The sequence below is a fragment of the Phaenicophaeus curvirostris genome, chromosome 6 (genome assembly GCF_032191515.1).
Source record: "Phaenicophaeus curvirostris isolate KB17595 chromosome 6, BPBGC_Pcur_1.0, whole genome shotgun sequence".
Lineage (NCBI taxonomy): Eukaryota > Metazoa > Chordata > Aves > Cuculiformes > Cuculidae > Phaenicophaeus > Phaenicophaeus curvirostris.
Window position 1 is genome coordinate 46,438,656 of NC_091397.1, and position 24,001 is coordinate 46,462,656.

The 24,001-nt window shown below is 40.6% G+C and overlaps 1 protein-coding gene across 5 annotated transcripts in view; it reads left to right on the forward strand.

Annotated features, from left to right (window-relative positions):
* The window catches only part of RBMS3 (RNA binding motif single stranded interacting protein 3), a 614,750-nt gene that overhangs the window by 437,086 nt on the left and 153,663 nt on the right, over positions 1–24,001 (forward strand). For all 5 annotated transcript variants that reach the window (XM_069860070.1, XM_069860068.1, XM_069860072.1 and 2 more), the window contains one exon: positions 21,233–21,390. In XM_069860070.1, coding sequence (XP_069716171.1) covers positions 21,233–21,390 — 158 coding nt within the window. The remainder of the gene's footprint in view (positions 1–21,232; positions 21,391–24,001) is intronic.

Sequence of the window (24,001 nt, forward strand, 5' to 3'; positions counted from 1 at the left end):
GGTCTCCAAAGAGTGGGATGATGGATTTCCTAAATGATCATGATGTACGCATGGTCTTGGAAGTTCCTAACCCATCCTTCAGTTTTAATGGCAAACAAAGAGCAGTTCTGAAGTAAGTTTAAATCTGAAATAGAAGTTAATTTAGGCTATTGTGTATGTACTACATAAAGCAGCAATGACTTATCTTTTCATTTTCCCTTACATAAACGCTGCTATTGCTTTTGCATTGCCATGAAAAAACTGATACTAAAGGGATGCCATCTCCAGCTTAGGTGAACCAGTATCCTCACCCAGGATGGCAAATGCTGCCTTTTTTGCTTACTATGAAGCATGAGGTCCTGCCCTTCAAGAGACATCACTTCTCTTAAACTGTGGAAGCCATTAGAAAAACTCTTCACTATATTTTATTGTCATCATAATGTTCGTGAATTAACATCCACATTTTCAGCATCATTTACTGTTAAGTCCTCTATTAACTATTTAACTATTTTCAGAAAGAAAGTGGTCTTGTAGCACTGTTCTCGGGGGGGTTGAGCTGTACTTAATTTCTAACTTGCAAGTTCTATTCAGCTTGCTGGGAGTAGAAATATTTCCTAGCTTTGAACATAATTTTAGAAGAAGATTTCAACTAAGTTTGGTCCTCTTTGTGTTGACTAACTAAAGAATTTGTATGTGGGAGTCTAGTAGCACAAGTATATCTAGAAGTTTACCGTGTTAAAACAGTGGAAAAAAACCCTAACGTTTCTTCTTAATAGAGTGGACACAAGCATGAAAGAGACAAAACCCAAAACCCAAACCAGAGGGCTATATTTTCAGAAGTAATTTAAAACAGCATTTGGTACATGCTTCTCTGCTGTTGGTTAAGATTTATTCTTACTTTTAGATATTCTTTAGGAGCATGTGAGATTAGCGATGTGTACTCTTCTGTTCCTATAGCCTTTCATCCTGGGATTTACAAACAATTACTATGCTTTAGCTTGTACATAAGTCATCCCATTCAGCATAATGTGGTGTTGAACCTGCTTAGCCAAGTTAATGTTTACTCTTTGTTTGGTTTTTATTGTCAGTTCAAACTTTGGTACCTGACAAACTGCTTTTATGAAGTTGGACCAAAGCTTAGCTGCTTTGTATCAAAAATATAAGAAGTCTTTCATTTCCAGATTTACTTCTACACACAGTATTTTAAAAGATTAAGAAAGGTATTCCTTTACAGCTTAATTTTGGTCCTGTTGGTGGTAGGGGTTTTCAAATAGCTACTAAAAGTTGGCTCAACAAAATGGTCAGCTGATTAAGACGTCATTGGTTTATATACTTGAAAGAACTGAAACAGAAATCCACTTATACATTCACATTTTCTCTTTCTTTTTTTTCTTCTTTTTTTTTCACCACCCCTCCCCCCTCTTCTCTTCCCCTCTTCTTGGTTCATTTGATGGGTTGTTTTCTCCTTATTGGCTGTTTCAGAAATACGGGTCCTGGTGTTGCATATACTTTTCAGGCCATATCTGCACCTCAGGAGTTGCTTGTGAGCTATTCATTTGCCCCACCCTGAGCCTTGCACTCATCCCTTTGACATCATCTGGCAAGGAAAGGCCATATGCTCAAACCCACAGGGGATTGCAGGGAATAGTATTGAAACCCGTACGAGGATGAGCTCTGAAGGGACGGTACCACTTTCAGCTTCTGCAAGCAGCTTTCTAGGGTCAAGCTGGAACTTACTCAAGAACGAAAGCAGGCATAACCTTAACACTTAGCTAGAAGTTCTTGACTTTTGATAGCAGAATTAAATTTAATCGAGTTGTTTAGAATGACTTCTTCTGCTCATTTCCATTTCTAAAAGTTTAAACATAGGTAGTGTGAAGAAACTCAGTGTTTGACACTGAGGCAGACACCTTTTTTGTCCACACTGCTGATGGCCATGCACCAGCCCTGGCTGGTCCTAAGCCTCTGTGGCTAGGAAGTGGTTGAGAAATGTGATCACTCTGGGTTGGGGGGTGTTTATGTGCACGTGTGTGTGCTCCTGTAACCATCAGCAGGCAGATTTCCCTGCTCTCTTCATTTGGCATGGGTTGGGTATTCCTGACTGAAAGCATGGAGTCAGAATCATGTGCCAAAATAGTTGGATTTCAAGAGCAATCATATTGTGTTTTGTCAAGAACCATAGGGCTTTGAGTAGCTTGAGCTAAGCTTCAGAAGCTACAGTTTTCGTTGCCTATAACAAAACCCTCTCAGTTTGTACACTGTCAAAGCATCTTTTGCTTTAACCACTTGCCTTGTTTTTGTCATAGTCTACTCTTCCTTTGTAATATTGCTTTCTTTGAGTTTGTTTGATGTAGATGGGAACACCCAGGCAGAAGGCCACCCCCTTTTTTTCTGTAATTAATTCTGCAATCTTTAATGTGAGTATCTCTTTTGGAATCTTTCAAACCCACTTCTGAAGTACATAATCTTCTTCACCAGTTTGGCATTGCACTTTCCTCCATTCCTTTCAAAAATATGTAGAGGAGGAAAGGGAACAATTTCCCCCTCTGAAGGAGACAATCCACTCGTTGCTTTGGGGAATAGTTTGGAATAAGCAGATAGAGCTTGCACATAGAATTTAACAAGCTAAGTAATAGTCCCAATACTGTTTCTTTCAGTTTTGTCCAACACCCAGCTTGTAATGATGAATCTTGTGAAATCTCTAGAGTAATTTCTATTCCCATAGTTCTTACATTTAATTTTTGGTCAGTACTGGATGTTTTTTCTTCTATTTTTCAAATACCAAAGGAAGCATGGTAGGTGGCCCAGTGGAAATTTACTTAGAAACAAATCATTCAGCTGGAGAAATCAGACTGAGGCACACAAATGTTGATAAGATTTGGGCTTCTGTACTCTGGGATTGGTGAGACCTGTAGATATTAGAGGCACAGTTGTGACCCACCTGACTGAGGAGGAGGTAGAACATGCTGCTACCACATCAAAAAGGATTGTTTTTAAGTGCTGTTTGCAATTGCTCAGTATGCAAAGTGACTGTCCTCTAGCTGAGAAAAGTTGAGGACTGGTTATCCTGATGGAGTTGGAGAGTAGATACGATTTTGCTGAATCTTGGAAAGGTGCTGTCTTCTGTCAGGACTAGCACTGTGTGTCTACTGGAGGACATGTAGGAAACCTGTATGGGGCTTCCGCAGGTTTGCTCAGAACTCAGGCTGTTGTGATGCCATTTTGTAGACTCAAAACCCAGCTCCTCGGTAAACAGGGCAGGAGGACATTGTCAGCATGTGGAGTGACAGAATGTAACTACCATTGACAAGAACACCCACCAAAACGCTGAGTCTTGTGCTTTGGGTCCAGAAAAATGACTCACAAGGAAACAAAGTCTGCTTGGGCATGGTTTGGTGGGTGGCTGTGGAGAAAAACATGGGTTTTTTTCTGCCTCTGGAAATGTTTTGTTTGGTGTTGATGGAGAAAATTGAATTATATTCTAACAAAGTAGTAGTGATAGCTGAGAGTTTTGTGTTGGGGGAGGGTTAGTGCAGTATGCTTGTACATTTTGCTTTTCTGTTCAGAATATTAGCGTTGTTGTGGCTTTTTGTTTCTCCCTTTCAATGGAGGAGGTTGACGGAGAGGTTAGATACCAGTTCTGCCTCAGTGATTCATTAAAGCGGAGCTGGAGGAACGGAAGTTGCCCTGTTCAAAGGTGTGGGGAGTGTTTTATTGTTCTGCATGGTGCTGTGAATGCCAACAATTTTGCAGCTGTGAAAAGGGCTCTTAATGAGTTTCAGCATTTTAATGTACTTCAAGTTCCCAATTGTACAAATTTAAGAAGCTTAGCAATTCAGTATCTCCTGAATAATAGCATTTATTTTATACTCTAAATACGCTCAGGGAAGTCTCAACAATATTGCAGGAAGTCTCGGTAATATTGTGGCTCCTTCCTAATGTAATAGCTTTAGAGGACCTAATTGACTTGAACAGTGGAATTGGTCCTTTAAAAAACATGCACACACAATTTTTGATTAATGAGCCCCATAATAAATCATTAATCTTTTTTTGGCTCAAAACCCAATCTGAATAGTTTTCAAAGTAGAAGAAGTTGTGTGTGTTTTCCTAAACTGTCTTAGTGATACAGTGCTTGCACTTCAAATCTATCTTCTTAAATTTACAAAACAAATAACCTAACCTAGATTAATTTTTAGAAAAACAAGCCAAACTCTGAATTACTTGATTACTAAGAAGCATGTGAAGAAACATCTAGATATGAGTACTTCCTCTTAGAATAATAAAAGCACTGTAAAATGACCACGTAATAAGTGTCCTTCTTCCTGAAGGATCCCAAAGTGCTTTTACACATTTCATACAGTCAAAGTGGGTCATTCACCCATCACTTGAATGAAACCAGTCTTTACTGGCTGCACTAAACAACACTTTTTATAGGAAGGAAATCGCAAATAACTCTTGCATTTGAAACTCTGGGGAGACTATGAGATAGGCAAATTGTAATTGCCCAACTTGGAACTGGGCCAGGAGACTGTGATTAATATACCCAGGCTGTGCTTTAATTGTCCCAAAGTAGTCAGGGCCTTGGTTTCAAGTGTGCTTTGTCTCTGAATAGAATTTCTTTACTTCATGTTAATTTTTTAAGCTTATGAATGGGTAGCAGGTTTAGCAGATTCTAAAAGCAGGGGAATTTTTTACTTACATGGGGATCAGCAACACTGGGGTGGTGCAACACAGATTTCTACCTGTGTCTCAAGTGACAGAAGCTGGTTGTGTATTTTGTGGTTTCTTCCCCTTTCACTGCATAACCTGTTTTCATTGACTCCCTCAAAATATTTTCCCCAGACTTCACTATTTTGAACTCTTTAAATATTATTATTTTAGGCATTAAAATGAATAGCAGAGGAAATGCAGGTGGCTCTACTTAACTTTTCACTTTCTCTGGGTATTGCTTAGTCTTTCGAAACAGTAATATCTCAAAAACCCGTGAGAGGCAGACTAGCAGGTTAAGTTAATTGATCTATAAAAATACGGTTATGGTACTTTAAACTGTTTCCCTTAAAAAGCAAACAAGCTGCAGAGGCTGTTGATGCTTTTCTCAGCAGTGCCAGCCTCATCTCTCCCTGGCACGGTAACGCTGGAAAGCCTCTGAATGTCAGATCCCATCTTAAGGCAGCTAGATGTGTGTCCTCTGTGACAGTCATTGATCTGAAGATCCACAACTGAGTTAACATCAGGCTGAGACATTACTTAGTGGGATCCAGTGGATATTTATTTTTTCTGGGGAACATGAGAGTTTTTGAGAGATTTTGTATAGATATGGCCAAGTTCTATACTTAAAACATAGGAGCATTTTCTGAGGTTTTGGTGGGTTTTTCTTGCAAGTAACTCACAGACTAAACCTAACATTAGTTTGGTCTGTTGACAAAATTGAGCTGATCACAAATTTCTCAGGACTGCTATGTATCAAGTTTGGTCCCTTCCATGAGCCACCAGTAATTGCTGCAGTCTTGATGGTAATTTCACAAGCGAACTCTGGAATTCCAGAGGCATCCACTTAAAGGTATTGTAAATGGTACCTTTCAGTCCTGCCTCCTTCAGGAACAACTGCATTTTACCACCCCAGAACTTGACTAGAGGTTATTTTCTGCCTATGTCATCAGCTACTGCTATCAGTATCTATGAGGATAAGCACTGGAAGAAGCAGTCTGCCTCTAATATAACACTCTCAATTTAGATGTGGCGCTCTCTCATTCTAGTTCTTTTCCCTAATGATGCAACAGTAGACAGCTGAGAGTTTAAGACGTTCATCTGTAAGCTTTCAGCTTTTCTTTTCACTATAACTGGTTTGAAAATAAGTTGCAAATACACCGCCTGGGAGAGGTAGTCCAGAAGCCTAAAACGTTCATGAGTTGAAGTTCCTTTCTTGCACAGTCTTTTCAGTTATAAAAAAGATTCTATAGCTGGAACAAAATGACTCGGGTCATTTAAGGACAAGTGTAAGAGCCAAGTCCAGCTTTTAGCATCCTAGGAGAAGACCTACACCACTCTCCCTACACCCCAGCACAGGTTCGCCTTTGCTTAATTCCCAGACATACACCAAATCCAGAACATCTTCTTTGTAATTCCTTTTCAGTCCAGGACTCAAGGAATGTCTCTGTATCTTGTCTCACAGTTTCATTACTGCAGTAAATTACTGCAGTTTATGATTTATAAGTGAGAAAGAGGATCACAAAATCCTTAAATAATTGAATAGTTTGGATCAGAAGGGACCATGAAGATCATCCAGTTCCAACTACCCTGCCATGGGCAAGGACACCTTCTACTAGAGCAGGTTGCTCAAAGCCTCATCCAGCCTGGCTTTGAACACCTCCAGGGATGGGGCATCCATGACTTCTCTGAGCAACATGTTCCATGTTTTACCTTCCCAGTAAAAAGTACCCTCCTAATATCTAATCTAAATCTCCCTCTTTTCAGCTTAAAACCATCACTTCTTGTCCTATCTATGCTACCTGAAAAAAGCCACTTTCCATTTTTCCTGTAGGCCCCCTTTAAGTATATATTATCCTTTAAGGGTAATAACATTCGTCATTTGTTGGATTGATATAGCCATCACTTTTAATATGAATGGCTTATACACATACAAATATATGTAAAATATGAATACGTGCAGATATATTTAATCACAACGCAAGCATATCAGCAGCAAAGCACAGTAAGTGGCTATATATAGGGATACCTCCTTTGTATTTACAGTCACTCACACATATGTATGCATGATTGCAAATGTGCCTCCTTTTTTGGAAGTCTGGGTATAGGCTTGTGTGTAAAGACACATAGACATCTGTTTGCCCAGATCTTCAAAATTGAAAGCATGCTTAAGCTGGAATGCGCTTTTATATGTATAATGTATTTTATTTTTACGTACGTAATATAGAGCTTTACTTATGTCCTTGAACCTAGCATTTCCATGCAGATATGCACATGTGGACACACATACACCCCCTACTCCCCATATATGCATAAGCCACGGCTGAAATACTATGTATATACAAGAAGGATAGATAAGCACGGGCCACAGAGAGCTCAGTATTGGAATGATAGTGCATTTTCTGACAGGCCAGTGTTCCTTGGCTTTGGAAGGGAAGAGAGTTCACAGAGCCCTTTCTAGTTTGCTACTTCACATCTTGTGGAGAGGCCATGTTCTTTGTAGATGGCAAAGCACAATAAAATTCCCTTTCTTCTCCGCTTTCATCAACTGCCAAGAGAAGAATCATGTTTCTCTTACTGCCCTCTCTACCCTTGTTTTTCCCACCAATATTGTACAGTTGTAGAAGTGTCTACCACTCTCTTCTGGCTTTTCCTAAACATCTAACTGATGCATTGGGTCACTCAATTTCTGATTTTCTGTCTACAGAAAGCAGAATATACTTTTAAATAATGTTTTCTTCACCAGTGATGCTCAGGGTTTTTTTGTGTGTTAGGGAATAGAAGCTTTGACGCTTTGGTTGCATCTGTCTCCCAGAAGGGCTGGGAGGAACAACAGATGCCTGGCCCCTCCTCCCAGTGTTGTCCATTTGGATGATGTTGTGTCTCCTCTTCTGCTGCTTGTCCAGTGGCCACCATAGGTTACTGATTTCCCTCACAGTACTGGGTTTGTCTGCAAGGGGCTAGAGGTGTTGCTTCTATGAGAAGCTACTTGAAGCTTCCCGTGTCCGACAGAGCCAATGCTAGCCAGCTCCAAGACAGACATGATGCTGACAAAAACTGGGTGATAAGCAACTATGGTAACACCTTTGTGATAACATATTTAAGAATGGAGAAAACCCTACTGTGTAATAGCAGCCAAAGAGAGGAGTGAGAATATGTGAGAGAAACAATTCTGCAGACACCAAGGTCAGTGAAGAAGGAAGGGGAGGAGGAGATGCTCCAGGTGCCAAAGCAGAGGTACCCATGCAGCCTGTGGGTAAGATCATGTTGAGGCAGCCTGTCCCCTTGCAGCCCAAGAACATTAACAGTGGAGCAGATATCCACCTGCCGCCCACAGTGAAGCTGGTGCTGGAGCAGGGGAAGAATGTGAGAAGTCCTCCCCTTGAGGAGGAAGGAGCAGCAGAGACAACATCTGAGGAACTGACTCCATTCCCTGTCCCCCTGTGCCACTGTGGAGGAGGAGTCAGAGAAATCAGGATGGAGTTTGAACCTGCGAAGAAGGAGGCGTAGAGGGAAGGTGTTTTAAGATTTGGTTTTATTCTCATTACCCATCTGTGATTTGATTGGTAGCAAATGAAACTAATTTTCCCAAGTCAAGTCTGTTTTGCCCATGATGGTAACTGCTGACTAATAGCCCTGTCCTTATCTTGACCTACAACCTTTTAGTCAAGTATTTCTCACCCTGTTCAGTTGAGGAGGGAGAGTGAGAGCAGCTTGGTGGGCACCTGGCATCCAGCCAAGGTCAACCCACCACACTCAGCTCCTATGATTGCTGTGCTACTCTCATTCATTGCTTGTAGCCTCTGCTTCTCCCCTGCAGCTGGGCACAACCCCAGGTTAGCTGAGGCCACAGCAGGAAGGGAGGTGGTCACACCTGCAGGCTGTCTGGGCTCTGCTTTCTGGCATTGACTGCAGCTGGGGGGCAGTGGACTTCTCCGTCGGCACAAACTTGGTAGCTCAGTGCCGGCACTGCTGAGTTTGCAGCTTATAGAACACTGGACCATTCCTGGCAAAGAGGCAGGATTTTAGCCCAAATGTTACCCTTTTTTAACCTATTTTCCCGCCTTTGGCTCATAATCTCTACTTTATTTACCTGGGCAATCTCATCATGTAGAGCAAGAGTAGCTTTGATGGATGCTGAGGAGAGCACAGATAGCTCAGCTGCTCTGTTCAAGGTGAGTCAGCAATGATAATCATAGCAATCCAACTCCTGACTTTTTATTTCATTTTAACATCTTATTTTTTAAATAAAGCAATTTTTTTTTGCTTCTTCACTTACTAATAATATTTCCTTGTTTTCACTTGTGAACCTTGAAATTAAGTATTTAAAAGCCTTTTTGCTAACTCTTCACTGAAACTTGCTGACTTAGCACTGGGAATTCCACACACAGGAAAAATGTGATATTGCTGTGTCTGTCGTGCTTCTGAGTGATAACCATCACTTGTCACATTTGAAACATAACTTGGTTGCCTTTCTACATCTGATGCATTTAGGAAAAGTGTAAGTATTTCTGCTGTGTATGTTTTGTGAGTCGTGCCTGATCTTAAATAGGAGCAGTATTTTTGTCTGTGCTAAATACAGATTTCTCAAAATAAAACTGTCAAGTCTGTGTTTTATGGTGGAATTTGTTTTCCTTAAGCTGTATCTATGTAGATTTTTTTCTTAAGCTTTTGTAGTAGTTAAAAGAATCCAGACTCCCTGAAAATTGATGCATCCTCAAGGACTAGTAGGTTTCCATTTCTGGCATGTGCATCAAGATGAATAACTGTTCTCTAGCAGTTTGTATGGACTCAGGCTAAGTAGACCTCAACCTTTATCCCAACAGGAATTCCCAGACAAGAAAATTCTGACTTCATTTATGGTTTATAGGAAGTAACGTAAAACATGACAAAAGAAAGCGTTCGGTTTTCTTCACAAGCAATCACATGGGATCTGTGTGCTGCTTGAATTCGCCTTTGGGTCAATAGGTCAAATATTAAAAAGCATTATGCTGTCCCAAAAAGTCCTCTTAAAGCTTCTAATGCTTTCCCAGTGCCGATAATTTACTGCTGTTAATAGCTACAGTCTTCTTCCAGTGCAAGTGCAGAGAGTTAAATGCTAAGGCTTTGAATTGTACATGAAGAAATCTTGATTTCCTGACTTAGCCCCAACCTAGTGAAGCTTCTGAAGAGTTCCTATTGATCTACAGATAGATGTAATATTGATAATAATTTAATCCAATGTGCATGTATAGCATTTCAAATCTATGTTGTCTTCATTTTGCTGGCAGCTTTGAAGGGAAATACTAAAAGCAAACAATAAACGCATGATAATCATCAGAAAAGATGCATCCATTTGGGGTTTTGCATCTTTATTAATATGAATATATTTTTGAAGATATTTTCCAAGCACAGATCCTGATATTGCCAAGTAAGACCAATGAAAGTTTACTGTAGAATTCAGTTAGAGAAGGATCAGGCCAATTGTTCTGTCCTTAGGGAGAACAGCTGCTAGAAGTAGCGGAGAGAAAGTTCTAAAACCACACTGTCCAAACACAAGTTACATATGCACAAAACATCTGTTGCTTGTGCCTCTGCTGCTTCTTTATGACATCCTATGGCCACTGGAAGGTCGGAAAATCCCATCGCTTCCTTTTCTGAGCTTGAGGAGCAACATGCAACCTCTGCTCTGACACTTGACACAGTCTCCACAAAGTATAGAGGGATTAATCCATAGGTTGATTTGAATGCTTTAAATCTACAGTCTGTGGGACCCAAATTTGTTTTCTACAATGCTAGATGGTGTCTGCACTGAGTGAGCAATATTATTGTATTCTGAGATAGTTTAGGGAGAAAACCATTTATTTCCACTACTCTATTTCTGCAATCCCTATTGCCTTGTACACGAGTCCTGCTTTTCAGGATCTATTATCGTAATTTTCCAGATTTCAGCTTAGGCAAAGGAGAACTGTAGAATTCATGAGAGAGTTTTGTATTGCCTGAGTTCCATCTTCTAAGTCTTTGTGTTTATGTTGGATGAGCATGATTTTAAGTAGAGGAAAAAAAATTGTTATTTTCTTTTTTAGATATTATTACAATTGGACATTTTTTCACCGAACATTTTTATATATTAAAAATGCATTTCAACTAATTGGTGTCAAAGGCATTGCACACATTTTTTAAAAAAACCTGAAGTAAGATTACAGCAGGATGTGGTTTTTGCATATTTCTAAAACTTTTTTTTAAGAGCTGTTTAGGTTAAGCTGTTAATATAAATTCATTTATTTAGTGCATATCGCATTTTAGCTTGAATTAGCTTTCTTTCCTCTGTTATTGATAATGCAAGGCTTATACTGTGGCCTGATTTCATGCTATGGCCTCTGTAAGGCAAATAATCTCTTTTGTGACCGCTTCTTTCTTTGTTTGTGCAAGTATATGCACACACACGCATGCAAATGCACCCTTTCTGTGGAACAGTGTAACCCAAAACACAGTTCAGTGAGAACACAAAGAGTAGAAGTTCAACTACAAGATTGATTGGCTCTGTGCAGGGGCAAAGGACTTGACTCATGTCTAAATATCAGTAAGAAAATCCTGGAAAATGCACACCAATTAGCATGTCATTTGTCCACTATAGTATAAAGCAAATAAACATATGTGATGTGATATTGTTTAACATGCAATAGCACACTGTGTCTTAACTTCACTAAAACTGCGTCAGTGACATATCAAAATAAATAGAGAAGATGTTCAACTTAGACTGCAGCTCATCTGTCAAATCAGCCTTTTGCTTCCAGAGGTCATCAGTGAATTTCTGATTTAGGGTTAATGGTGAGGAGATTAGGTGTTATTTTCAGAAATTGTTATAGACAGGCTTCCGATAATCTGAGGTGCTTAATTGATTTGTACTTAGCAGCAAAAAGGTCATTTAAACAGTATGAAAGAGAATATGGAGGTAGGTGAACACATTCAGAGACAGAGTGACACAACAATTTTTGCAGAGGCTGTGGTGCCCTTTTGGCTGCAGTGCACTGTGCAAGTTGAAAGCTGCAGAAGTTTGTTTCTAGGAAAATTAAGGAGTTCCAAAAATATCACCTTGTAGTGTTAGAAGTATGAAAACTAGGGGTTTATATTGGTCTGTGATAGTTCTGGTTATGACCATATTTTATGGAAATAAAAGGAGGCACCATCTATCTTATATAATGTTTTAAAGACAGTGACCATAACAACTGAAGTCCGTATTTGCCACACAAGACAAAGGACAAATCAAATCATCATTGGCAGATCAAATGCATGATGAAAGGTTCTGCAGCAGCTCTGTGCTGGACAGACCCAATAATAATTCAGTTCCAGCAATATTTAGCTTTAGCAGATGCTGTGCTGTCCATGAACAAACTTAATTAAAAGAAGACTGAGTCCAGCTTACACAGCAGGCACAGCACTCTGATAGTTTGCACAGTGAAAAGAAATCCTGAGCATATATAAACTGTGAACTCATTTTAAAGTTCATGGTTTTAATTATACTTTGCTGTGGAGCTGATACAGGTGTTTGTGACAAGTAATTTCTTACAATACATTCGTTCGTTTCGTCTTCATAGGTCATGTTTTTTAGGAATTTACTTGTATGCATTTTTTGACAAAATTTGGTAGAGCAAGTTTTAACTTATAGTTTGTTTAAGAAGTAACTGTGAAGAGTGTTTTAGTGATGGCACAGTAAGGCTGGCTGCCCAATTCTGTCTTTTCTGAGCAGATGATCACAGGGAAAGGTTTCCTAATAGCAGGAATTCTTTTCTTGTGTCGTTATATATCTTAGAATTGCTTAAATTTACTTATGCAAATCACAGCTTTTAAACATCATCGGGAGAATGCTTTTCTTCAAAATAGTCCTTGTGAGTGTTTTCTGTGTTCACAGGCAGAACCACTGTGTCTTTTCAGAAAGTGTCCTTATTGTTAACAGGCTTTTGACATGACTTGTTAACAATCAGTCTTATACAGAAAATGAATGCTGCAGGTTTAGTTTTAGATATATTTACAATGTTTGAGGGATTTGGTTTAATTATTGCTGTACAATTGTTGCATAATTTGCCCAGGGAGGTGGTTGAGTCACCGCCCCTGGAGGTGTTTAAAGACGAGTAGACAAGATGCTTAGGGACATGGTTTGGGGGGGAGATAGGAATATTTGGACTCGATGATCCAAGAGGTCTTTTCCAATCTGATAGTTCTGCGATTCTGTAATAATCATGCTAAGGCTGAATCTCCTGCAGAGCAGTGGAAAGTCTGTGTTGCTAATAAACTTTGAACATTGTAATGTAGAAGTCAGTTAAGGTTGGGTATGGAAGAAAAATAATTTATGAAACACAGTCAGTGCTCTGTCTAAAAAGTCACGGTCACTACTGTGAAGTAGATGTATGAGGGTGGAAGATAATTTTAACTTCTCAGGATGTTAAAGAACATCTCGGGATGTTAAATCTTGACTTATTGGAGTGTTTGGAAGGCCATCAGTGTCTTCTGCTGGGCAGTACTTTCCCTGTGAAACCTTCAGTGTTTAGACACAGTCTTATTTGAGAAGATATCTAGTGCTTCTGGCAGCACCTGCTGCAAAGAACTTTGGAAAGACTCTTGACAAGGCGGCCAGCATTGCATTTACCAATTTCCTTCTACTGTATCTGTTGGATTATCAGTACTTATTGCACTAATAAAATCCATGTAAATTTTAGGTTTTCTGTACAGTCTTTTAAGCTTTTTGTTGTGCTACTCAACAACAGAGTAAAACCAGCCAGGGATCAATAGTTAACTGGCCATTGATTTAGCTATCTAAGCTGTTAAAAATGTGCCTGCACAAAGGGAAGCAAATAGCCCAGTAAAAAGTCAAAAGGAGCCCTGGCAGCTGCGCTTAATACATTCTCTTCACCTCATGTTACTACAATGATGGCTCAAAATGCATCATTAACAATTCTGAAAAGCTATATGGTGTGGACCACTGCCATCGTTTTTTTATATTTCTTATGAATTTGTTAGGTTTTGTTCCTTTTTTTAAAAAAGAAACCATAATACAAAAAATTTTTGAAAGCAAGGCTACTATCATCTAATTCCAATCAGTGTATCATTATTGATCTGAAAGGCACCATGAGGGTTTACACAAGTGAGATCCCAGTCCTCCAACCACTGCACAGAACCCCTCCCTCCCACCCATGCTGGGAAGGAGCAAAAGGGTTTCTTGCCATCTCTTCTCTGATACTGAGAGATGGTGGAGTTCAGCGTGACTTCAGTCTTCCGGATGTCTGCTGGAAGTACAGTACAGCAGAAAGGAAGCAGTCTAGGAGGTTCCTGGAGTGCGTGGAAGACAACTTCCTCACACAATTGGCAAGTAAACCGACAAGGGAAGGCGCCCTCCTGAACCTGCTTTTGTGAACAGAGAATGCCTTGTGGGGGATGTGATGGTTAGAGGACTCCTGGGACAAAGCAATCATGAGATGGTAGAATTTTCAGTTCTAGGTGAGATGAAGAAGGAGATTATCAGAACAGACACATTAAACTTCCAGAGGGCAGACTTTGGACTGTTCAGAAGGCTGATTGGCAAAGTCCCATGGGAGACAGTGCTTAAGGGCAAGGGAGCCCATGAGGGCTGGGAGCTCTTCAAAAAAGGAAATCCTAGCAGCTCAGGAGCAAGCCATCCCCATGTTCTGGAAAAGGAGCTGGCAGGGAAAAAAAACAACTTGGTTGAGCAGGGGGATCTTGAGGGACATCAAAAAGAAAAGGAATGCCTATGAGTTTGGAAGAAGGGACAGGCGTGTTGGGGAGACTACAGGGAGGAAGTGAGATCATGCAGAGGAAAAATCAGGAGGGCTAAAGCCCAACTAGAGCTCAGATTGGCCAAGTCTGTGAAAGATAACAAAAAAATCTTTCTGTAAATACATTAACAATAAAAGGAGGACCAGAGAGAATATTCAGTCCCTATTGGGTGCAAATGGAACAACTGTGACAAAGGATGAGGACAAGGCTGAGGTGACATGGTTTAATATTTGATAGGAATGATTGGACTCGATGATCCTGTGGGTCTTTTCCAACCTAGTGATTCCATGATTCTGTGACTTTCTTTTAACTTTCATACCAGTGTAAATGTGATAACTAAGTCAGGGGCATGCTGCAAAGCTTGGATAGTCAGTGAAGGGAGAACCTCTCCAAATGTTACTTGCAGACGTTAAGTATTATATCTGAAGTTAAACATCTGAATTATGAATTTGGTAGTTTACTCTGTTTGAAAAGCAAGCATCTTTTACATATGTGCAAAAATATGCCACATTAACTGTAATGTGAAAAAGCAGCAGGAATAAGTGAGGAAACTATAGAAAACTGAGGAAAAAAAAATCCTTTAATTCAGATTTTTGGAGTGTGAATCCAATCAAATGCATAGCAAATCAGCTTTCAAATGAATGTGTATTTCATATGCCCTGGAAAGTTCTCATGATCTGCAGTACTAAAAAACTTAAATATTAAGTAATAAAACTACAAGAAGAGATATTGCATGTGAATCTATAGAGAGAAAGTATTACATGCTTCCTCTAAATTTCATTTAAGCTCAGTGGCTTGTATAGAATCCAGTTTAGAAATAATCTAATAAACTGGAGATGAGACTGATGCTACCGTACAACTGCAGTGTGCAAAATACTGAGGAAATACTGGAAAATTTATGAAATGGTATATCAGTGTTTCCATCCAAATGATCTGGTTTCTTATAAATGGTTCTATATAAATGGCTTTTTCCATAAAGAGCATAACTATTTTTATGTGAAGGGCAGACAGAAGTTCAACTCAGATCTTTAAAAGAGGGAAGAAGTTGCATACATAGCCTGAAGATCTGGGCAGTGACAATTAGGCAGAGATGAACTGGTTTGGAGAAAATTGTAATGTAGAGTGGTTTGAACCTGGATCTAAAATTTTCAGAAGGACTGGGCCATGCTGTTAAAGGTGAGCTGTGATATTTACCTCTGTCAGTGTTAATATGATGAAGTCTCAGTTTATTAAAGACAAGAAAAGCACAGGATCTCTTAATATAAATATTGATTATATCTTTAAAAAAGGGGTTCAGAGACTTGTATTGATCCACATACAAACTTACATTGCCAGACTAAGTTTGGAAGATGGGAAAAGGAATTGTTAGAAGTAATAAGCATCACTTAGCTTCCTAGAACTAGCTGCTCTAAGAAGATATAATATAGGCTGAATAAAAAGAAATGGTACATAGAGTTTCCAACTAAAATAAACACACTTGCTTTTCAGTCCTACTGAGATTACAGGAGTTTTGAGTTCCTTTTGGGGAAAAATAATGTAGCCAAAAACTACCCACCCCTCCCTACACGTGTCCTTAAAGAATGCATTACTAAATGTACTACGTAAAGAGACTCAGCCTCTTCTGGAACCAGCAGGAATTGTTCTTTCAGCTTTTCATGCGTTGTTTCCAAAAATTATCTCAAAATGGGAGGGAAAATCCCATCTGAGCACTGTCTATTCTTTCAAGAGTAGCTGGGAGGGTCCAGCAAAGCAAACAGCAACTTTGAGTTGCAGTATGCCCTCCGCTGGGTTTTAACCTTTCCAAATGCTGTTGGTGTAGTACATTTCAAATCCTCTGCATTATAAACTACTTCTCCCTCCTTGGCAAGGGGCTTGGGAGTGGAGTGACTGGGCCAGTTCTTGCTAAAAGGCAGTGACAAAATTTTTGGCTGTTTCCCTGGTACAATTGCTCCTAACTGCTGAACCCCAGAGCTCTGCAGCAGGACACCTGCTGCTGAATGATGGAAATGCTCCGTGCGTATGAGAAACTTAGTTTTGACCTACTGTTAGTTTGCAGTCTTAAGAATTTTAAACCTTCCTTGCTATGGTTTTGGCCAGTTTGGGAGTGTCTGTCATGTACACCCCCCAGCCAGGGTGGCGTAACTATAACATATACACGCAGCGAAAGCCCCTGGAGCTCGCAGGATGGAACTGAGGTATTTGGGCTACAACAATGGTGAAATTGCCTGAGATGGGAGCAAAGAGAGTTGCAAAAGGCCTGCACTTGTCTGGAGAGGAGCTTTGATTGGCTTAATTCTTAATTTCTTTTTTTTTTTCCTGTTGTTGGCCTGTTCTGTGGTACTCATTGTACCAAGGCAGACTGGGACACACCAGGATCCTAGAACTAGCTCAGTCTAGGATGTGAGGCTGTGTCAAGATTTCAGAGGGATGGGGCTGACTGGATGAGTTCAGCCCTGTTTCTCTGGGGCTGCCCTGCAAGTGCAAGCTGTACTTGGAAAATGTGACCCGCCTTGGGCTGTTAAATGAGAGACCTCAGATAAAATGCATTTCACTGAGGATGGCCAGGAGCAGGCTTTTATGGTGCCTCAAGGAGGATACTTTTTCACCTGACATAGACAGCGGGCTCCACAGCTGCCTTCCCTTCAAGAAGCAGCAACTTGGCCTGGTCTTGTACCCATTAATTAACCAAGTTTGGCACAAAGAGCCTGGAAAAAGCAGGGGAACCGTGCTGCCCCACTGCAGCTAGCCCTCTGCTGCTCCCAGCAGCCCTCTCCTTCCTTCTTACATGTAGAGGATTAAACCTGAAAGGCCGCTGTGCTTTGGGAAGACGATGTCAAATGGTGTGTTGTTCCCCTGCACTGTGGGATGAGCCTCATGTCTCTCGGAGTGGTCTGGACAGGGAAGGCAAAAGAGAGACCATAAAGCCCACGTGGCAGTGGGGGCTCTGGTTGGCTGGTGGCCATGCTGCAGTGGCTATCAATTGACAGGATGTCTGAAGCATGTTGCTGTTGGAGGTGTTTGTAGGATACGTGTGGCTTTCTACCACCCCACCTCTTCTGTTCCGGTCCAGAATGTTGGGGATCTAAGAGGAGAATGCAGTTCTGAAGTGACCACGAGTATCACACCAATGACTTTCAGCTCTGTCACTGATGACTGGTCTGTCAGTCCAGTTTGGGACCAGACATGATAATAAATGGGGTTTTAGCATCTCAAGGTGGAAAGTAGCATTTTTTTAATGCCTGGTGAAAAGCCACAGAGAGAATTAAATGAACCAGAGGTAGCCTGGTCCACACCATTGCCACCAGTCCTGCAACCTTGGGATGTGATCCCTCACTGAAAGCTGAAACTGACTGTTAGTTAGTTAGGATTATGAAAGGCTAGTAGTTTGCAGGGTGCTTGGACTTATGGTTCTGCTTTAGCTTATCTTCTTAACAAATACGCGTATTCTGAACAGCGGGATGCTTGCCTTTTGCACTGAAAAACTCAAGACACAGGGCTGGAGAAGTGAGTATGTCATGCAGGAGCTTGGGGAAGCTGGGATGAATGGCTCAGGCAAAAGAGGAGCATCTGTTAGCACCTCCACGCTGCAGAAGAAATCTCTGTGCAATGAAAAAGATTATGAGGAGCCCTGGTGCCAGAGACTGAGAGGGAGGGCTGAGCCTGAAAAACAGGAGCTTGTGAGGACAGGTGGCCATGGGGTCTGGCTGCACAGTGGCGAAGCAGCCAGCCTCTGCGCTGTTCTCTTAAAGCCTGGTCACCTTCAGGCGGCAGTGCTGGGAAGGCATTTCATCTTGTTTCAGTTTGTGGTGTGAAATATGGCTTCCATGGGGTTATATTTCTCTATAAAGGAAAGTAGTATTTCTCTAAATGTTATATTTGTATAGTAAGGAAAAATAATGTGGAATTTTTTTCCTTTCTTAGAAAACACTGTTGTGTTGTGGAAGTAGCATGCATATCCTCATCCGTCTCTCTCTGCTTGCAGCTCTTGTTCATCATGTTGATAGAAGATGTTTGGTAAATCCTTTTGAGAGAGTGACTATGGCGTGCTAGTCATTCATTCATCCTCAGAGTGTAGCTACACTTTCCGCTGATATTTAAAACAACAGCATTTAATCTCTAACACAGTTTAAAGCTTTATGTGTTACTACTCCGGAAGTGAGACAGATTGACAGCAGTTATTTATTTCATTGCCCCAGCTTGAAAACTGAGTAGTCAAAAGAAAAGTTCTCATTTTCATATTCTGTGGGACTGAATTGCTTCAGTGGAAACAAAGGTTGTTGTGCAGTTACTGATGCATAACTGCTTTTTTCGTATTAGTCTGTCCTTTAACTATGGGGACCTCATCTGCATAAGACTGTTAGATTTTTTTCCCAAATGTTGACAAGGGATGTCAGTCCCTGAGCACTGATTGGTTGATTAATCAAAGTCTTTAACCAATTAATGGGTAGAGGTTTCCATAATGATGCATTTACTTCTGAAAAACTGTTCCTATTGGAACTGCAAACCTTTATACTTCGATTTGTTTTTATAATGCCTCTGCTTTAACTGTTGCTATGGCTCACATTTTCAAAAATGCTTCCTAATCTCCTATATATATTTCCCTTTTTTTCTGTGGCCTGAGGGGGGAGGAGGTATTAGTAACAAGCCATAAAACTTAAATAGTTTGCACACAGAGAAGAGGAACAATGGCAGTGGGGGAGGGGGGGAAAGATAAAATGCTTCAGAGTTTTGTTTGTTTGTCTGTTTTTCCCAAAGCTAAAAGTGTGATCTGAATCTCATATTCACGTCTTTTCTTGCCTGCCTGCCTTCCAGGACTGTTTGCATCATTTTCCTCACATTGTCAGTACTGTATCAGTTCTGACCCCTTACTAATATCTTTTGGTTGTTGGAGAGGAACTAGCTTTTGTATGAATGTAAATTGAATTGAGAGAAAGGAAGATAACTGCAGGGAAAGATGACTGAGAAGGGAAAGACTGCTTTCTTAGATTTGAGGTTTGTAACTTCAGTTGAATTTGCAGTAAGTTCACTGTTTGTGTGTGTATTTCCTCTCCTCTGCCTCTTATTGTAAGGTGTGGTAGTAACTCGGTATATTTTTATGGACATCTGCTTAAAAATCTGACTACTTACTTCTATTTCTGTTTTGTAAAATATTAGAGAATTCAACCTTCAAGGTAATGTATTGCTTTGTGGGGTAATGGGTCTTGAGATGCAAAGCATGGAGCAGCGTGTCCGAAGGCAAGTGTCCGCAGCTTTCAGGTCAGAATCCAAATTATGCAGTGCAACAGTATTACATGGCTTCTGATTTTGGACCCTTTGGGGCATCCATTTGCAGCTTTTCTTGTCATCCAAAAGGGCTAAATTTTCCCTTGAGCATGGGGCAGGGGAAGCTGAAAACTTCCTTTGGTTTCTGATATTGATATTTAGCTAAGGTAGATTTTGTTTAGTCATTTTTGGAGCAGACATCTTTGTTCATCTCTGTCTTCATGTATCTTCTAGAAATAGGATATGTGATTCTTTGTGTTTGAGGAGACACATCTGCGCTGATTTTAATGAAGTGTAATTTGAAACTAGTGTACTCAAACCAGGGCAGACGGTTGCAGAACTGTATGTAATTTCTTGAGTGTATGGTTGTGGTACTGCTGCAAAATTATTGATCTGGTTTTGGGATGCCTGCTAGCCAAAAAAAGGTATTACTGTTGTCATATAAATGTTAGCATTGAGCAAGTACAAATTAATTCTGCCCATTAATGTGTAAAGAAAAAATATCCAAAAATATGTCTCAGAAGACTTTGCCCAGTAAGATATTGTCTGGCTTTACTACACAGCATAAAGGTTGTATCTTATATTTTTGGTTATTAAGCATTGGCTAAAATTGTGTAGTCATGCCTGATCCCAATCAGGCTTGTCCTGACAGTTGATCAGGTATTATGAAAAGCTTATTATCAATGAAAATGGAACTAGAACCATGAACATTTGCAAGGCCTCAACTACATTGATTTAGTGTAATCAAGATCTGGTTGACAAAGTTTTTTACTGCTTTAATATCTTTATTTTTCATATGGTGCCTATGCCTCTTTCATGTTTATATGCAGCAGTTCAGCAAGCAAAAATAGAAAGTTTAACTTAAAGTTCTGAAACAGAAGAAGAAATTTGTCTTCAAATTTATTTTCACAATTATTCATATGACAGACTTCAGTTTATCAGATATTTTAATTCAGTCTGAGAATAAACATACCACCTATCTCACTGCGACCTTAGATTGAACTGCATTAACTCCCCTCCACTCCATTAGGTCTTGTTGCATACTCGGGAGTGTCCGCGTTCTGTGTTTTTAACTAATTTGTTCATGATGAACAGGTTGAATGGGAGGTCTTCAGGCTGGAAAGCATATCTGCTTAAAACATGCATTGAGTTTGCTTTCTTTCTTTCTTTCTGTTAACAGTGAGCACATTTGTGGAAATCATGTTTTCTTCAGAATCTGTTTGTTAAAAGAGGACACAAACCTGAGAACACTCATGCATGAGAATAATTTTCTATAAATGAGTAGTGTCACTGAGTTCAGTAAGAGCAATCATGCACAGAACTAAGCACATGCATGAGAGTTTTCAGAAATTTGGCAAATATGTTGTCCTCGTGAACAGATTGTCCAGCTTTTCTTCTAACACAGCTATAAATTCTTGACTTGGTCCTATTTTACTCAGCCCTCATTTTATGTGCCACGAGCTATTCTATTGTGCTAAGCCTAACTGGGGATTTTTCTCTTATTTTGTTGTAGCAACAAGAGCAAGATCCCACAAATCTATACATCTCAAATTTACCCGTTTCCATGGATGAGCAGGAACTGGAGAATATGCTGAAACCCTTTGGACATGTCATTTCCACCAGAATATTAAGAGATGCTAATGGAGTCAGCAGAGGAGTTGGCTTTGCCAGGTGAAAACTTAACTCCTTTTTGATTCATGCACATTTTATGGCTTTGGTCCTTTACAAATGTTGTCTGTTCTGTAACTCTGAAGCCTTATAGCTATGAAAATGCAGAACAGCATCTTCATCAGATTGTGTGTCTGTTCTTTCTAATGAGCTGAAGAATACCAATGCAGAAGGATTCAATTGCTCTAAACAATAGTTCATTGTATATATGTATACGTAAATAAAAACCACTAGGAATAGTAAGTTATCCGTGCAGTATCAAGTTTAGATAATAATAAATGTCCTACAGCCAAAACCATGAACTTGTGAAAGGAACTTAGCAAAGATTTTGCAATAGGAAAAAGTAAACTTAGCAGTTGGAAGGGCAAAGAGGAGGAATTGTAACTGAAGAAAGATGGCTTCCTTGTAAGCTGCAGGGAGCTCAGGCCTGTGAGAAGAGCTTAAGAGAAATATTTGCATATATAGTCATAGAATTATAGAATAGTTCGGGTTTGAAGGGACTTTAAAGATCATCTAGTTCTAATCCCCCTGCCATGGGCAGGGACACCTCCCACTAGATCAGGCTGCCCAAGGCCCCATCCAGCCTGGCCTTGAACATCTCCAGGGATGGAGCATCCACAAATTCCCTGGGCAACCTGTGCCAGTGCCTCACCACTCTAGTGCTGAAGAAATTCTTCCTTATGTCTAGTCTAAATCTGCCCCTCTCCAGTTTATAGCCATTGCCCCTAGTCCTATCACTACAAGCCTTTGTAAACAGTCCCTCCCAAGCTTTCTTGTAGCCCCCTCAGGTACTGGAAGGTCGCTATAAGATATGCCTGGAGCCTTCTCTTCTCGAGGCTGAACGACCCCAACTCTCTCAGCCTGTCTTCATATGAGAGGTGCTCCAGCCCTCTGATCATCTTTGTAACCCTCTTCTGGACCCATTCTAACAGATCTGTATCCTTATGTTGAGGGTTCCAGGACAGGACACAATACGCTGGATGAGGTCTTGCAGTAGAGGAGTAGAGGGGCAGAATCACCTCCCTCAACCTGCTGGCCACGCTGCTTTTGATGCAGCCCAGGATATGGTTGACCTTCTGGGCTGTGAGCGCACACTGCCGGCTCATGTCGAGCTTTTCATCAACCAGCACTCCCAAGCCCTTCTCTGCAGGGCTGCTCTCAATCACATCATCCCCCATCATGTACTGAAATTGGGGATTGCCCCAACCCAGGTGTAGGACCTTACACTTGGCCTTGTTGAACCTCATGAGGTTCTCAGAGGCCCACTTCTCCAGCCTGCCCAGGTCCCTGTGGATGATATCCCATCCTTCTGGTGTGGCAAATGCACCACTCAGCTTGGTGTCATCTGCAGACTTGCTGAGGGTGCACTCAATCTCTCTGTCAATATCATTGATGAAGATATTAAACAGCAGTGGTCCCAGTACAGACCCCTGAGGGACACCACTTGTCCATTTGGACTTTGAGCCATTGACTGCTGCTCTCTGAATACAACCATCCAACCAGTTTCTTATCCACTGAACCATCCACCCATCATATCTGTCTCTCCAATTTAGAGGGGAAGGATTGTTGTGGGGGTCTGTGTCAAACGCGTCCAGATAGATCACACCTGTTGTTTTTCCTGTGTCCACTGCTGTGCTTTCTCCATCATAGAAAGCCACTAGGTTAGTCTTACAGGACTCGCCCCTGGTAAAACCATGCTGGCTGCCACTAATTACCTCCCCGTCCTCCATGTGCTTTAGCATAGCTTCCAGGAGGATCTGTTCCATGACCTTCCCAGGCACAGAGGTGAGACTGATAGGTCGGTCGTTCCCAGGGTCGTCTTTTCTGCCCTTTTTAAAAATGAGCACAACGTTACCCTTCTTCCAGTCACCAGGGACTTTTTCTGATTGCCATGACTTTTCAAATATCATGGAGAGTGGCTTGGCAGCCTCATTGGCTAATTCACTCAGGACTCTGAGAGGCGTCTCATCAGGTCCCATAGACTTATATATGTTCAGGTTCCTCAGGTGTTCATGAACCTGATCCTCCTCTACAGTGGGAGGGCGTTTACCCCCCTCATCCCCATCTTGTTGTCCTGTGACCCAGGAGGGATGAGGAGAACAGTTGTCAGTGAAGACTAAGGCAAAAAAGTTGTTAATACCTGAGCCCTGTCAGAGTAGTCAGATATTTTAGACAGAATGGGCAACATGCTATTACCATGTACTTCATTGTCAGTACGGATAAACAAATTTCCATGTTTATTCTCAGGGAATATTTACATATATTTTCTTCAGCTTAAAACATTCTTAAATCAAATAGCTTTCTTTGGAAAAGCCAAGAAATAGAGAGCTATAAATAGAAATGTATTGAAAAAAAAAAACAGTTAAGAAGAAAATTACGTAATTCTGCTGAATATCAATCTTCTGCTTCAAAAGAAAAGGAAGAACTCCTCAAATAATTGTTTCTACAGGTTATTCATAACATTGTTGTGTGGAGGAGGCAAAATTATTTAGTCATCTTGCAAATTTCTTTGAAATACACCGTATCTTGGTATATCAGGGCACTTCTGTTAGTGTCATAACACCACTGAGTGAAATGGGGTACCGTATGATAAAATGGTAGCTTGCAAGATGTA